We start from the raw sequence: 13,788 nt of genomic DNA, 5'->3' as shown, positions 1-13,788 counted from the left end.
CGGGTTTAAACTCCCCAGCGCTGGCCAAAATCTCCCACCTTCAGCCACAGCACTTGTAGGGCAGCAGGGAGCACCCTCACCCCTGTCTGACTGAATACCCGGTAAAAGAAAAGACCCTCTGGTGATTTAAAAGCCCCAAACGCACCCAAATCCAGACACACTTCCCTGCAGCTATTTAAAGGTATAAACCTGAGGGAAGCAGTTTTGACCAGGTCCTCTTGCACAAGGGGTTTAAATATTTGAACCAAACTGAGAGATACCTCTTCAGGGACAACCACCAAACCCTTTTCTGAATATGTCCTGTCCTAAATACTTACACAAACAGCCATTATACCATGGAGCATTATGACGGCTGCTCCCACTGGGCTCACCCCTCCAGGCCTGTCTCTGCCAGCCCAGGGCTCTGCGAGGCTGCAAGCAGCAATTTTTGCTCCTCTTCCCTTCAGAGGGCTCAGCTACGACCTCTTATTCCTGATTTCAAAGCTCTCCTTCCCTCTTGTGGACACGAAAGCTCAAAGGGGAAAAACAAAACCCGAGTCCTCAAGCTGCAGCTTTCCATCCCAAATCTTCTCAAGCCGTTTCTGTCTGCTCTGGGTTTCCACTGCATCCATTCCTTACCCAAACCAAACTGTTTCAGGACGATGCCTGAACCTGACATGTCAATTGACGCGTGTTTTACAAACGACAGCTCCTCGGCTCAGGCAGACTTGGATTAGGTTGGTGCTGCGGCACCCGCGTTCAGACGCCCCGGTGCACACCCGTGCACATCGCCCACCGAGGGACCCACCCCGATGGCACAGCAGCCGTCGGGTTTGTCACAGGCGCGTTTCTGCCACGCCACCTTCCTCATCTGCTGGCACGAAGCTTCGCTCTTCCTCTGGAGTCTGTAAGCGGGAGGCTAAAACTGTCGACTGCTGGCTCGGGGCGTGGATTCCCGCCGCAGAGCTGGCTCTGCTCTTCCCCCAGGGCGGAGGGAGAGGAGGACAACAAACACCTGCGGCACCGCGTTGAGCAGAACCTTGGTTGAGAGCCTCGCAGCGAGGTGGTGGGTCCGAGCTGCCCTTGGTGTCGCAGGGAGAGCTGTGGGGAACGAATCCACTGAGGGCTACCAGCTCCAGAGACTCACACCGCGCACGGAGCACACCACCAGCCCCCTCCCCCCGGGAAGGTCGGTAGCCTTACAACCTGCCTTTTGCTTTCAGGGCAGATCCCCAGCCTGCCGCACCCCTGCCCGAATAACCCGTCTACGTCTCAGGCCAGGAATTTATTCTGCAGTTTCTGGATGGGGGATCCTGCTGCTGATCTTTGCGTACGACGCACAGGTTGTGAGTTGCACTGGTGTTTGGGAAGAAACTGGATGTTTTACCTCGTCTTTAATAGCCTCACTGTGCAGCGCGAGGGTGGATTTGGCCTCTCTGCAAGCTGACCATGGCTCAAGGGAGACCAAAGACACCACCAGCGTCAATAAAAAACCCAAATGCCAGTGCCCCGCTGTGGCACAGGGAGCTGGCGCAGCTCCCGCAGGGTGAAAGCTCCCTGGGGCCAGGCTTTCCCCACCAGCTGACCCTGCAGCCTCCAGGGTGGCGGCTGGCCACGTGGCACAGCCCTTGCCGAGGGCAGGAGTGACTCCCCGAGGGCGTGTGGTCAGCCTGGGAGCAGGAGAGGAAGGCAGAGCTGCGCTGCTGTGCCTCAGCACCTCCCTGGGCGCTGCAGGATGGCCGGCTTTCCTCCGCACCGCTCCGAATTGCCTGCTTTTCCCCGCGAGATAACCTCAGGAACAGAACATCCTCGCGCCAAAGTGATGTACTTGCTACCCCTGCGTAGCTGAACTGGAGCCAGTTTGGTGGGGCTGATCGTGGGCTGCCGAGGGGGAAAAGGGCTCTGTGTCCTGTGGCGGCGACGTCGCAGGGCTGTGGGTGTCCCCAGGCCTCCCAGCACTGCCAGCAAGCTTAGATCTGAACGTCCATTAAGACAACCGAGAAGCTGTGGAATGGGGCAGTTATAGGAGTAATTAATACATCGAATAATTCTCTCTCCACAGGAACAAAGCAAGGGGCCAGATGAAGCGTCCTTGGAGAGCTGATTGCACCGGCCAGTCCCGAGGCTTCCATCTGTGAAGGCTCCAAAGGAACAAACCAGGCAGTTTTACAGGCAGGAAAAGAGGAGAGATGTGAAAAAGATTTGTTCTCGCTGCAGCGAAGTACCCTGATCCCCCACCCGTGGGGGGGAGCACAGGTTCTACTGCAAACCTGAGCTCACCTCTGGGGTGTTTTGGTGCAAGGATTTAGCCGTGTGCTGGATGATTTGGACACGTTTGCAGCCCGAGAGGACCCCCTCTTCCTAAAAAAAACCCACCCCGCAGCCCCTGAGGTTAGATGAGCCATCTCCCAGTGCCTGCTGCAGCGGGGGAGCCATAAGGAAAACCACCCCGACACCCCACTTGGGGAGTCCTGCTCGCTTTGGGGTGCTCAGCCCGGCTCCCCCCCCCCCCCCCCCCAGCCCCTTCCCCAGGGGGGGTCGCGGCACCGAAGAACCTCTCACCCCGCCGGAGCCGCCCTCCCCCGGGGCGGGGGTGCTCCCGTCGCTCGGAGGGGCCGGTCTTTCTCCCCGCGGGGAGCGGGGGCGGGCCGGGCTCCCCTCCCCGCAGCCGGGCTCGGGGCGCGATGCGGGGGCCGGGCGGGAGCCGCCGCCGCCCCGGAGCCCCCCCCCCCCCCCTCCGTTCCGCCGGCGGGAGGGGAGAGCGCCGAGCCGCGCCGCACCGCCGGAGCCGCACCGAGCGGGCTGCCAGCCGACCCGGAGGAGGTGAAGGGCTCCCGGCTCCCGTGCATCCCCCCCGCTCCCCGTCTAACCCCGCACACGCTCCGTGCACCCCCTTTCCCGTGCACTCCGTGCATCCCTTTTGCATCCCTTTTCCCGTGCACCCCCGGTACGCTTCCCGGTGCGCTCTCCGTGCACCCCCTGTTCCCGGGCATCCCTGCTGTGCTCCCCACTGACCCCTCTGTGCACCCCCTTTTCCCGTGCAATCCCTAATATACCCCCCCCCGCTGCGCTTTCTGTGCGCCCCCTTCCCCTTTGCATCCCTGCCGTGCTCCCCCCTGACCTCCCCGTGCACCCCTTTTTCCTTTGCATCCCTGCCGTGCTCCCCACTGACCTCCCCGTGTACCCCCTTTTCCTTTGCATCCCTGCCGTGCTCCCCCCTGACCTCCCCGTGCACCCCCTTTTCCCCGTGCATCCCTGCCGTGCTCCCCACTGACCTCCCCGTGCACCCCCTTTTCCCCGTGCATCCCTGCTGTGCTCCCCCCTGACCTCCCCGTGCACCCCTTTTTCCTTTGCATCCCTGCTGTGCTCCCCACTGACCTCCCCGTGCACCCCCTTTTCCCCGTGCATCCCTGCCGTGCTCCCCCCTGACCTCCCCGTGCACCCCCTTTTCCCCGTGCATCCCTGCCGTGCTCCCCCCTGACCTCCCCGTGCACCCCCTTTTCCCCGTGCATCCCTGCCGTGCTCCCCACTGACCTCTCCTTGCACCCCTTTTCCCGTGCAATCCCCACACCCTCCTTTTCGTGCCTCCCCGCTGCATTCCCCACGTACGCTCCCCCCCGTCCATCCCCACTGCCCTCTCCGTGCACTCCCGGCCATGAACGGCTCGGCGGTGGGCTCCGAGGCGGGCTGGCAGCCCGAATCGGTGATCATCCCGCTGGTGTACCTCCTCATCTTCCTTGTGGGCACGGTGGGCAACTGCCTGGTCCTGGCCGTGCTGCTGCGCAACGGGCAGGTGAAGAACACCACCAACCTCTTCATCCTCAACCTGGGGGTGGCCGACCTCTGCTTCATCCTCTTCTGCGTCCCCTTCCAAGCCACCATCTACACCCTGGAGGGCTGGGTGTTCGGGCCCTTCATGTGCAAGGCCGTCCACTTCTTCATCTACCTCACCATGTACGCCAGCAGCTTCACCCTGGCCACCGTCTCTCTCGACAGGTAGGAAAGGGGATTGGGGGGCTCTTTGTACCCTGAGGCTCCCCCCTTCTCTGGATCCCTCCGAGGCAGGAGAGGGGACAGAATTCCCTGCAGCCAACCCCCCATTGCTGCGACCTCCCAAGACTCCTGAGGGAATCCAGGAGCGTTTCCCAGTTCATGTGTGCGAGGAAATGAACCACTGAGGATGGGGTACAGCAGAGAGGGTTGGATTGGGACCCCTGTCCCCCGTGCCCAGCTGGAGGAACCTTTCAGACCCCGAAGCTTAGGATTGGGGTTTATCTGCAGGCTCTGGCAGCTGAAGGGAGGGATAGAAAACCAGAGAGAAACAAAGCTCAGTCCCTGTGCAGTGCTGGCTCTTCCCAGGACGCATGGAAAAAGCCCCTACCCTCCCAACAGCCCACAGCGAAGCAGGCAGACCTCCAGGAGAAGACACTGGAATGCTTGAGCTGGGACTTTTCCCACCCTCTCCTTTTATTAGCAAAAGCTCCTTTCTGTCCCAGTGGTGTCCCTTGTCCCAGTAACTGTCCCAGCCTGGCCCAGAGCGGATTTTAGCTGGGAAGCTCTGCAAAAGGCAGCCTGTTGCTCCTGCCTGCTCTTTACCCTGTCCTAGCTCAGCCCTTGCCTCTGCAAGGGCCAGTGAGTTACTGGCCTGCAGCGAGCGAGAGGCAGGGAGCTCCTGGTGCTGCTCTGCTCAGCGCCCGAAACCTGTGGAAAGGCTTTGTGAAAATCCCCTGGGAAGAGGCGTAGCAGCCTCAGAGCAGGGCTGGATGTGTCCTGCCATCCCAGCACGGCCCCGCGCCGGCTGCTGGGACAGCCCCCCACCCAGCTACCTGGGGGCTAAAACACAGCCAGGGTCTGTCTCTCCTCCTGCACCCCACAGGGCTGGGAGGAATGGAGGTGTTGAGCAAGTGGGGGCCTGCACAAGCCCCCCCCAATAGTTAAAGAAGCAGCTAATTGCAGAACTGAAAATGGGTGACATGCTTTCACACGTGCCAGCGTGAGGAGCACGGTGTCTGGGGATCCTGGGGACTTGCTCCTGCCTTCGGATCCTCACTGCTGCTATCATCTATGCCAGACAGACTGATGATCAAGTGAGGATCTGCTGGATTAGGGAGAGGGACAGAAGGGGACCACCCCCACCTTCCCCACAAGCACTGCTGGGAGAGGGTGATGGGACAGGGTCAGTGGAGAAGATCTTCCTCACCCCACTGTGCTGCACAGGAACCCTGAGAAGCACCAGGGAATCAGTTGCGGGGCTAATTGCCCTGGAAAGCTCAAATCCATCACTTTTGCCCTTTCTCCAATCTGCTCCCGGAGCAGCTCTCCGTGCCCTCCCCAGGACTGCAGTCAGGCCCCTCTCCCTTTCCCGTGCAGGTATTTGGCCATACGATACCCCCTGCACTCAAGGGAGCTGAGGACACCCAGGAACGCCCTCATGGCCATCTGCTTCATCTGGGGGCTTTCCTTCATCTTCTCGGGCCCTTACCTCAGCTACTACCAGGAGTTCCAGTTGGCCAACCTGACTGTCTGCCACCCCATCTGGGAGATCTCCCAGCGCAAGGTCATGGACATCTGCACCTTCATCTTCAGCTACATCATCCCAGTGCTGATCCTGAGCCTCACTTACGTGCGGACTATTCGCTACCTGTGGAGTTCCGTGGACCCTCTCCAAGACCTGTCAGAGTCCAAGAAGGCCAAGCGGAAGGTCACCAGGATGATCATCATTGTAGCCGTCCTGTTCTGCCTCTGTTGGCTGCCCCATCACCTGATCATCCTCTGCGTCTGGTTCGGGTACTTCCCCCTCAACCATGCTACGTACGTGCTCCGCATCCTCTCGCACCTCGTCTCCTACGCCAACTCCTGCGTGAACCCCATCGTCTATGCTCTGGTCTCCAAACACTTCCGCAAGGGCTTCAAAAAGATCTTCATCTGCCTCTTGCACAAGAAGGCGGCCAACAGGGTGCACGTGGCCCAAGTGACGAACACCGTCAGCACGCTGGAGGCAGAGCTCAGCGAGGTGACCCACACCAGCGAAGCCCTGCCCGGCCGCTCCTCCGTGCACTGCAAGGTCCCAGCCCAGCCCTGGGGGGAGGCAGAGCTGGTGGGACATCAGCAGAAAGCAGATGGCTCCTTCATCACCTTCAACGTCACCTAGCAGAGCTTCTTCCCACCCCACGGCTTTGCAGTCCCCTGCAGCATCGCAGGCCTGGGGATGGGCTACGTTTTGGGTTGAAATGCGTCAAATCATACCCTTTTCCATTCAAATGCACCCGGATATCATGATTGTTCAAGCGATGCTGCTGATTACAGACTCAGCGAAGCAAAGGACCAAGGATCCAAGGGCAGGATTTGCTTCCACCAAGCACTTGCTGAGAGCAGAGAGATCAAACCCCCGAATCAAGTCTCACGTGTAACCAACCGTTCCTCTGTCACGGACAGACTTACTCCCCGTTGCATCTACACCCAGAGCCTACTGAAAGCTCTGGTCCCTCCGACCAATGCAGCAGCTGGCTGGAGTGAGCGGGGTGCGCTTTTAGGGACGTTTGGGAAGTCTTGGTTCATTCGTGTCCCAGCTCAGGAGCTGTGTCTCAGGGCAGCGCTGGCCACAGCCACACAGGTGGGAAAATCCAGGAGAGAAGCGTAGAAATCAGGAAACCTTCCTAGCGCAGCCGGTGCTGGCTGGACTTTCACATCTCCCTGGGGCTCATGGCTTGGAGGAGGTTCCCCCAAGATGGAGCATGGCTGGAAGCAGCACCCGTAGCAGAGACGAGCACCGTAGCCCAAGCACAGGACTGCTGAGGGCACGGGCCACCACCCCACGCTGCTGACCATGGCTCATCCCTGCCCTTTCAGTGCGTGTGGGGCTCTGCAGACTGTCTGGAGGTCACCAAGGACCGGCGGGGAGCGAGGCTGTTTGTTGGGGGGAGCAGAGCTACGGCCCCCCAGGAGAGGTTGTGCTGCCAGGGGATGCAGAGAGGGAGATCCGCAGGTCAGCGCTGGGGGAGGATTTTAACGCTTTCAGACGGCTTGGGCACGGCTCAGCACGTCAGCCCAGGCGAGGTGCTTGTGGAGGAGAGCAAAGCGGAGCACGGCACAGCTTTCCTGCTGCTGCGGCGTGGGGCTGGACAGCCGGGGCTGTGCGAGTGCCGAGGGACCCCAGCCGGCCGGGGAAGCCGCCATAAAGCCCTCCTTGGGACACCCCACAGCAGAGGAGAGACGGGTGCTGGAGGGGCGGTGGGACGCGCTGGCCCAAGGGAAGCCGCGGGCAGTGCGAGGGGGGGAGGACGTGGGTTATGTCTCAGCGTGTCCATCAATGGGGGGGGGGGCACTGCGGCGTGAGGAACGGCGCTGCAGCCCCCCCCGACGCAGCCGTACCCGCGCGCTGACGTGCCTCACGCACCCCTGCAAAAGCTCCACGAGCAGCTGAGCCCTGTGACCCCCCCCCCCCCCGTTTTCTATACCAGAAACGCACACCCCTGGAATAAGATCAATGAATTCTCTTGAAAACCCCGCAGCAGAGCGCAGCCAGAGGAGGGGGTAAAAGCGGACGGGAGCTGGGATGAGTTGTGCTGAGCATCCCTGCGATTCCCAGGTCTGTACCCTGACGGCAACAAGGTCTCTATAAATTGCCATTACAGAGGGTTGTAAGTCTGTCTGTATGGATTTCCCTCCTTGTGAATCCCCACGGCCATGCTCCCCAGGACCGGGATGCATTGCAGGAGGCTATTTCCTTCTGGGACCCTGGCTCTTCCCAGGGATCTACTCCAGGGTCCAGGTCCCGACGCAGCCCTCCTCCACACCATGCTGCCCTCCATCCATCCCCAGCACTTGGCCTGTCTTCCTAGGAAGCTTTTGGCTGTAGAACATTTGTTTTCCCCTCCTGAGTGTTATTATAACCAGACCTTCCTGTCCCCACGCAGAGGGCCATAAATCGGCCGCTGCCTCATATCAATAACCATAACATGTAGTCGGGGCCGGCTCACGGCATAAGTCACAGAGAGCGAGAGTATAAACAGCTCCATTACTTACATCTGCATTTATCTCCCTGCTCAGCCCTTCCCAGCCAGCGAAAACATTGAACCAGCCATGCAAACAGGGCTAAAAGCCTTGTCTTCCCCCTGCCCTCATCCACCTCTGCTCGGGGAGCTGCGGGGTCTGGCTCCGATGGACACCCCCACACACCGAGGGGTTCAACCCCCTCTCCTAGACACAGTTATCACCTTGCCCTGGGGATGGAGATGTCCCACCACCTCTGCACTGCCCAAAGACAGGGGTCCTGGGGTTGGCATGGCTGGGGGTGCCATGTCCCCTGTCTTTTCATGCCATCACGGAGGACGCAGCAACCCCCCTCCCTTCCTTCTCGCCCCCTCAGACCTGTTTTCCCGTGGCACCGGGGGATGCTGCAGGGCATCACGGTGCCAGGGCTGGGGCTGCAGCCACAGGAAGCCCCGTGGAGTCAGCGCTCGCTTTCAAGCCCAGGTTGTTCCCCTTCACACAGGGCTGAGTTCCCAGACAGGACGGGAGATGCTCCCAAGTTCATCTTTTTATAGCGTTCACAAGAAAATAAAAATAACCAGCTCACAGATGTACAAACCAGCCAGAAAACCTCAATCCACGCATCATGCTCCAAAGAGGGGCTCGAAATCCACCCAGAAGGAGCGAGCCTTTGCTTTGAGCCCTCCGGGGGTGGAAAGAACTGGCCTGGTACCCAGGTATCTCGTCTCACTGTGGGGTGAGAGCTGGGGTGTCGGGGGAAGGACGTGAAGGAGAGGAGCAGCAACCCCCTGGGACTGTACTGGGGCTGCTGCTGCTCTCGCTACTGATGCTCACCATGACCCAGCACGCAGCACCCATCCCCAGGGGACCCACGGGGAGCAGAGCCAGGCAGAGTGTAGCCAGCTGGGCCCCAAACTCCTCACCCAGCCTCAGGGAGGCTCCTGGTGCTGCCCCTGAGGTGGCCGTGGGAAAAGCTGGGGCCAGCAGCATGGCCACTAGCCTCTCAAAACCCCGGCGCCAAGCTGTCCCCAGGCTGGGGGGTGACTGACCGTCCCCAGGCTGGGGGGTGACTGACCAGCAACGCTGGGTCTCCAGAGACCCACTTCTCACAGCCACGTTGGATCCTTCGGCAGCAGCGTGGCCACCACAGAACAGCAGAAGAGGGAGGCGACTCCGATGGACAGCTCTCAGCCCCAGTGCTCTCACCCAGGCTCAATCGCACAGTCCCACCCTGGAGAAAGCAGCCTCACAACAACCAGCAGGAGAAAAGTGCTAAATTACCGTGGGTTTTGTAAACTCAGTTTGTTTCTCGAGTGTTTTGGCATTGCACGGGAAAGGAGGCTCAAAACAGCAGTAGCAGCTTAGAGCTGTGACTACCAGCCAGAGGAGGAAAGGGGATGGGTCACCTCTTCAAAATAGCTCGTCAAAACCACACACGTTGCAACAACATCGCTGCTCCCCCGGCTCCCCCCGCTCGGCTTCGCCACAGGCAGCTGCTCAGTTTGCACCTTTGGGTCTTTTTTGAAGAGCCCTGATACCAGCACAGTGAGAACCCCGGGGCACAGGCGCTCTCACCCCATTGCCAGGCTCACATACAGCCCTACCAGAAATAGGTCCAGAAATAAGTAAAAACATTAATGAAGAAGCACAGGAAAAGGGGTGAGTATTGCCAATCCCATGGGCAGGTGGAGGCTGTGGGGCCCTGGGCCGCTTTGTGAACAAGCTACTGCCTGCTGCAGGTACCACAGGGCTGGAGCATCCCACGGCCCGTCTGACAGCAGGAGCCCGGACGCTGGGAGAAAGCGCAAAGGACAAATAACTGTGTGCAAGAACAAACTAGCACCTACCCACGGTGCCTCCTGCCCTGAATTACACAGGAGCCATCTCCTGCACCGCCCCAGGGGACACCCAGCCCTGGGCATCCTCCTAAGCACACCAGTCGTGCATCCACTGCTGTACCCCATGGTCTGCTGGAGTCTTCCCAAGCAAGGGCAAGGTGAGAGGGCAAAATGAGAAGGAAGAACCACGATAATGAAGTAAAGCCTTTGCCAAAGCTTGGCGGAGCCAGTCCCCCAAAGGAGAGACTTGGGAACTGTCTTTAGCTGGAGAGACACAAAAGCAGCGCTGTGATGCATCATGAGACAGAAAAATCAATGGGAGCATGTACACGGACATGCAAAAGCACCCAGCAAAGAAAGGATGAGCAATTATTATTTTTTTTTTTTATGCATCATAAGGAATAATTTTGTGTGAACAAAGAGAGCAGTCTGCAGAGACATCCAGCACATCCACTAATTACATTTAACACAACCCCCCTGAAAGTTGACCTCACTGACTCGTTGCTGCCTGGCTCCCTCTGGCTGGCGAGTGCCAGGCGGGCACTAACGGAGTTGGGAGCTGCACTCCAGCGACTCAACAGGTCCCTGGGGAGTGAAACCCCAAGAGGGTCTGTAAGGCAGAGCCAGGGAGGACATTGCTGCCCTCCACCCACAGGCAGATGTTTCCCCACGTGCTGCTCATGCTGAGGCTCAGCAGGGTCCGGGCACCGAATGGGGACAGCTTCAGAGAGCGTTGGAAATCCCACGGGCAGAGGAAGGAGTCGGGAAGGACAACTCTGGTCTGCACAAAGCTGCCCCAGCCCGACAGCCTCCCGAACCCGCGGCTGAGCCCTGCCCTACCCTACGGACTGCTCTAGAGCTGCCCAGCCACCCCACGACCGCTTTGAAGACACACTCCAGGACACCCCTGACTCAGCTCCCAGCCCAAAGCGTCGCTGCGTCCCCTCTCCCCAGGCACCGCTGACACCGGCTCGTTTCTGGTCACTGTTCAGCCCCAAGACGCCAGAGGGGGATGGCGGGCTGGGGGCAGGCTCTGCCCAGCACCTAGCCCAGGGGGCTGCACACTGCTCCTGCCTCCAGCACCCCCAAATCCCCTCCGACACACCCCATGGCCGCTCTCACCCTCACGCAGGAGCGGCAAGGTGCTCTGCCATGATCAGACAGCAAGGTCCAGGCTGTCACGGGTCTCTGCGGTGTGACACATCCAAGCTGCCCTCCTTGTTTCATGGATTCTCACCTATTGATGGGAACTTACTCGTTTGGAGGCAGCAAGAGCCAAGCCTGGGCCAGCTGACAGAGCATGACACCATCTACACAATACTACAGAAACTGAGGGGGAAAAAAAAAAAAGCACCTTCCGTCTTATCTGCCATGGCCCTGCTTGTCTCAGGATGAAGCCATCGCCCTACCACCCCGCTCATGCCTTGATGAGCCCTCCGAGGGCAAGCACGAGGTTTTGCTGCCAACACAAAACAAGGGTGGGAAGCGACTTTCCCCCCTGAGTAACGAAGCATATCAGGCCCAGATGGAAAAGACAAGAGCATCATGACCTGCCGCTGCTCAGCGCCCTCCCAGCTGAGCGGGGACAGGCTCCCAGTCCGCCCCCTTGTGAGGTTTTATCTTCAACGGACACCAGTGCAAGTCCACGTGTTCCAGTTAAAGTTTAATAAAAGCAGATTCAACTGGAAACAGAAAATAAATAAGCTAAATTCAGCTCCCATCAAGCCCAACGGTGGGCAGGGAGCTAAGGGGCACTTGGCTGAAGCTGGATGTTAGTGCGAGCTTTCCAGCACGGGGATTTATCACTGGGGTTGAAGAAGTTGTTTCGGTTTGTGGTTTTGTTTTCAAACACTTACTCTGCCAAATTTGCTCCCCAGTATGATGAAGCAGCCGAGGCGGGTGGGAGCTGAGGCTTTTGGGCCTCCTCTCCTCATCTCGGCTGTACGCAGCTCCCAGCTGCAAACCACACCAGTAGCAGCCCTGGGTGGCTGCAGGGAACTCAGAGCTGGTCCCTGTCCCAGTGAGGTTCAACAAACCCCTTTTGCTGTCCCAAAATAACGGTGGGTGCCAAGGAAGCCACGAGAGCAGGTAGCCACGAGAGCAGGCAGCACACTCAGACCCTGGCACATCCCCCCACAGCAGGAAAAACACACCCACAACCAAAAAAAAACCCAAACAACAGAGAAATGGGGCTCCAGCCCCAAACCCCTGGGAATCAAAGACACGTCCCCCAGCCTGTCCCCAACTGTGTCGGGGATTCACCAGCAGCCAGAGCAGGACAGGAGGCGAGGGGACGGTCTTAAACCCCGCAGGAGCCTTGGAGGAAGCCAAGGGGGAGGCAGAGGGGTCTCAGCCCCGGTGGGGTCCGTGGCCACTTCCCGCAGTCTCAGCATCGCTCCCAGCTCGGCTCTTAGCGGGGGGTGTGAAGTGCTAAACTGGGAGTGTCAGGGACAGCGCTGGCGGCCACGATCGCTCTTCATCACCACGTTGCAGAGACATTCCTTACCATAAAAAGCCAAGGAGCACGCGGGGCCCTGCCCCAGCGCTGCGCAGCGTCGGACGTGGCTCGGACGCTTAAGGTCAGCCCAGACAGCGCGAGCGGCTCCCCCCGCTCCCACCCCATGAAGGGCTGGTTCTGGCCGAAACGTGCTGCTGCTGCTCCCCAAGCAGGCCCGGCTGCTGCGGTGGCTGCTCGGCCAGGCTGAGAGCCCGTCCGCCCCCCGCCACGTTCATTCCCCGCGCCGGGGAGGCAAGTGGGGCGAGAACGGGTAGAGCCAGGGCAAGTGGGAGGCTCTGTTTGGGAAACGGGGACCGGGCGGCTCTGCTTTCCCTGTAGCTCAGGGAAAAATGAGGGTCTTGGACTCCCACCATACAGCTGGGAGCAGCAGAAGCTCCTTCTTCTCCCAAGCACTCACCACCTCCAGCTCCTCCTCGCTGCACGGCGGCCACCAAGCCAGGCTCTCAGCCCCCAGCAGCCCCTGAGCCTGCTTCCAGACGTGGCCAGGGCACCCCCCGGGGTAGAAAACAACCCAGCCAACTTCTGGTGCTGGTAACGGAGAGACCAGGAGGCAATGGGACATTTTGCATCCCATTCTCTGACTGCGTCTCCTCACCTTCAAGTGAGCTGGACCAGCTCCTCACCAGCATCAAACTGGGGGAACAGGCCGACAGCAAAGCCCAGAAATGCCTCTTTCAGTGTAGGCCACGCAGAGGAGTTCCCAGAGCCTCTGCGGAATAGGATGTGGCCCCATCCCAGACCCTAAAGGATCTCATGCATTTTTTTGGGGGGGGGCCCTCTGGTTAGCACAAGAAAGATACCGGCTCCTGCCCACCAAAGCTCAGATGCTCCAGAATTGCTGCAGGCAAAGCTCCCCCCTTCCCTCGCCCCCGTAGGCTTTGCCTGCAGCCGTTCCAGGTGAATCGCCTCACCCTGGGAGCGGCTGCCATAAAACATGGTTTACAGACTCAGCCCAAGCGCATCAACGAATTCCAGCCGCTCTCCTGGAAAAATAAATTCAGGTCAGAGCGCTGCGGTGGCAGAAACAGCTCCAGAAAGATGGAATCCAGCTCCTTCTGGTGAATGTCAGCGTGTGCATCCAGCAGACTCGACGCTGCACATAACGCAAGCCAGCAGCGCTTTGCTTATGCTTGAAAGGACGCTGTCCAGTGCCTGCCAGCCCTCAAGAGGCTCTGGGAGCTGGCACAGGGAAAACCAGCTAGCACTCGAGTCTCAGGTTGCCTCAAGCATTTGAGATCTGAAAGCAGGAGGGAAGGTCCCTGCAGGGGAGGGCTCTCGGGTCGGTACTGTGAGCCTGCACGGCCAGACACATAAAAACCAGCCTGGCAGGGGTGATCGAGACTTGAACCCACATAATGGTCCAGCTCTAGGCTGAACAAGTCTGTCAAATCTGCTGGTTTTCAGGCATTTGCTCCACCATCGAGAGCAGGTAGTGCTTCAGACCATGCTCAGGATGAAGAG

At 59.5% G+C, this 13,788-nt stretch overlaps 1 protein-coding gene across 1 annotated transcript; it reads left to right on the top strand.

Moving 5' to 3' along the window:
* The first annotated feature begins 3,634 nt into the window (after positions 1-3,634).
* On the top strand, positions 3,635-6,130 carry GALR2 (galanin receptor 2). Its single transcript, XM_009953639.2, has 2 exons — positions 3,635-3,975; positions 5,350-6,130. Exons 1-2 carry the CDS (start codon positions 3,635-3,637, stop codon positions 6,128-6,130), a joined length of 1,122 nt encoding a protein of 373 aa, XP_009951941.2.
* Positions 6,131-13,788: the final 7,658 nt, after the last annotated feature.

The sequence above is a fragment of the Leptosomus discolor genome, chromosome 15 (assembly GCF_034619465.1).
Source record: "Leptosomus discolor isolate bLepDis1 chromosome 15, bLepDis1.hap2, whole genome shotgun sequence".
Lineage (NCBI taxonomy): Eukaryota > Metazoa > Chordata > Aves > Leptosomiformes > Leptosomidae > Leptosomus > Leptosomus discolor.
This window is presented reverse-complemented; position numbering and strand designations above follow the sequence as displayed.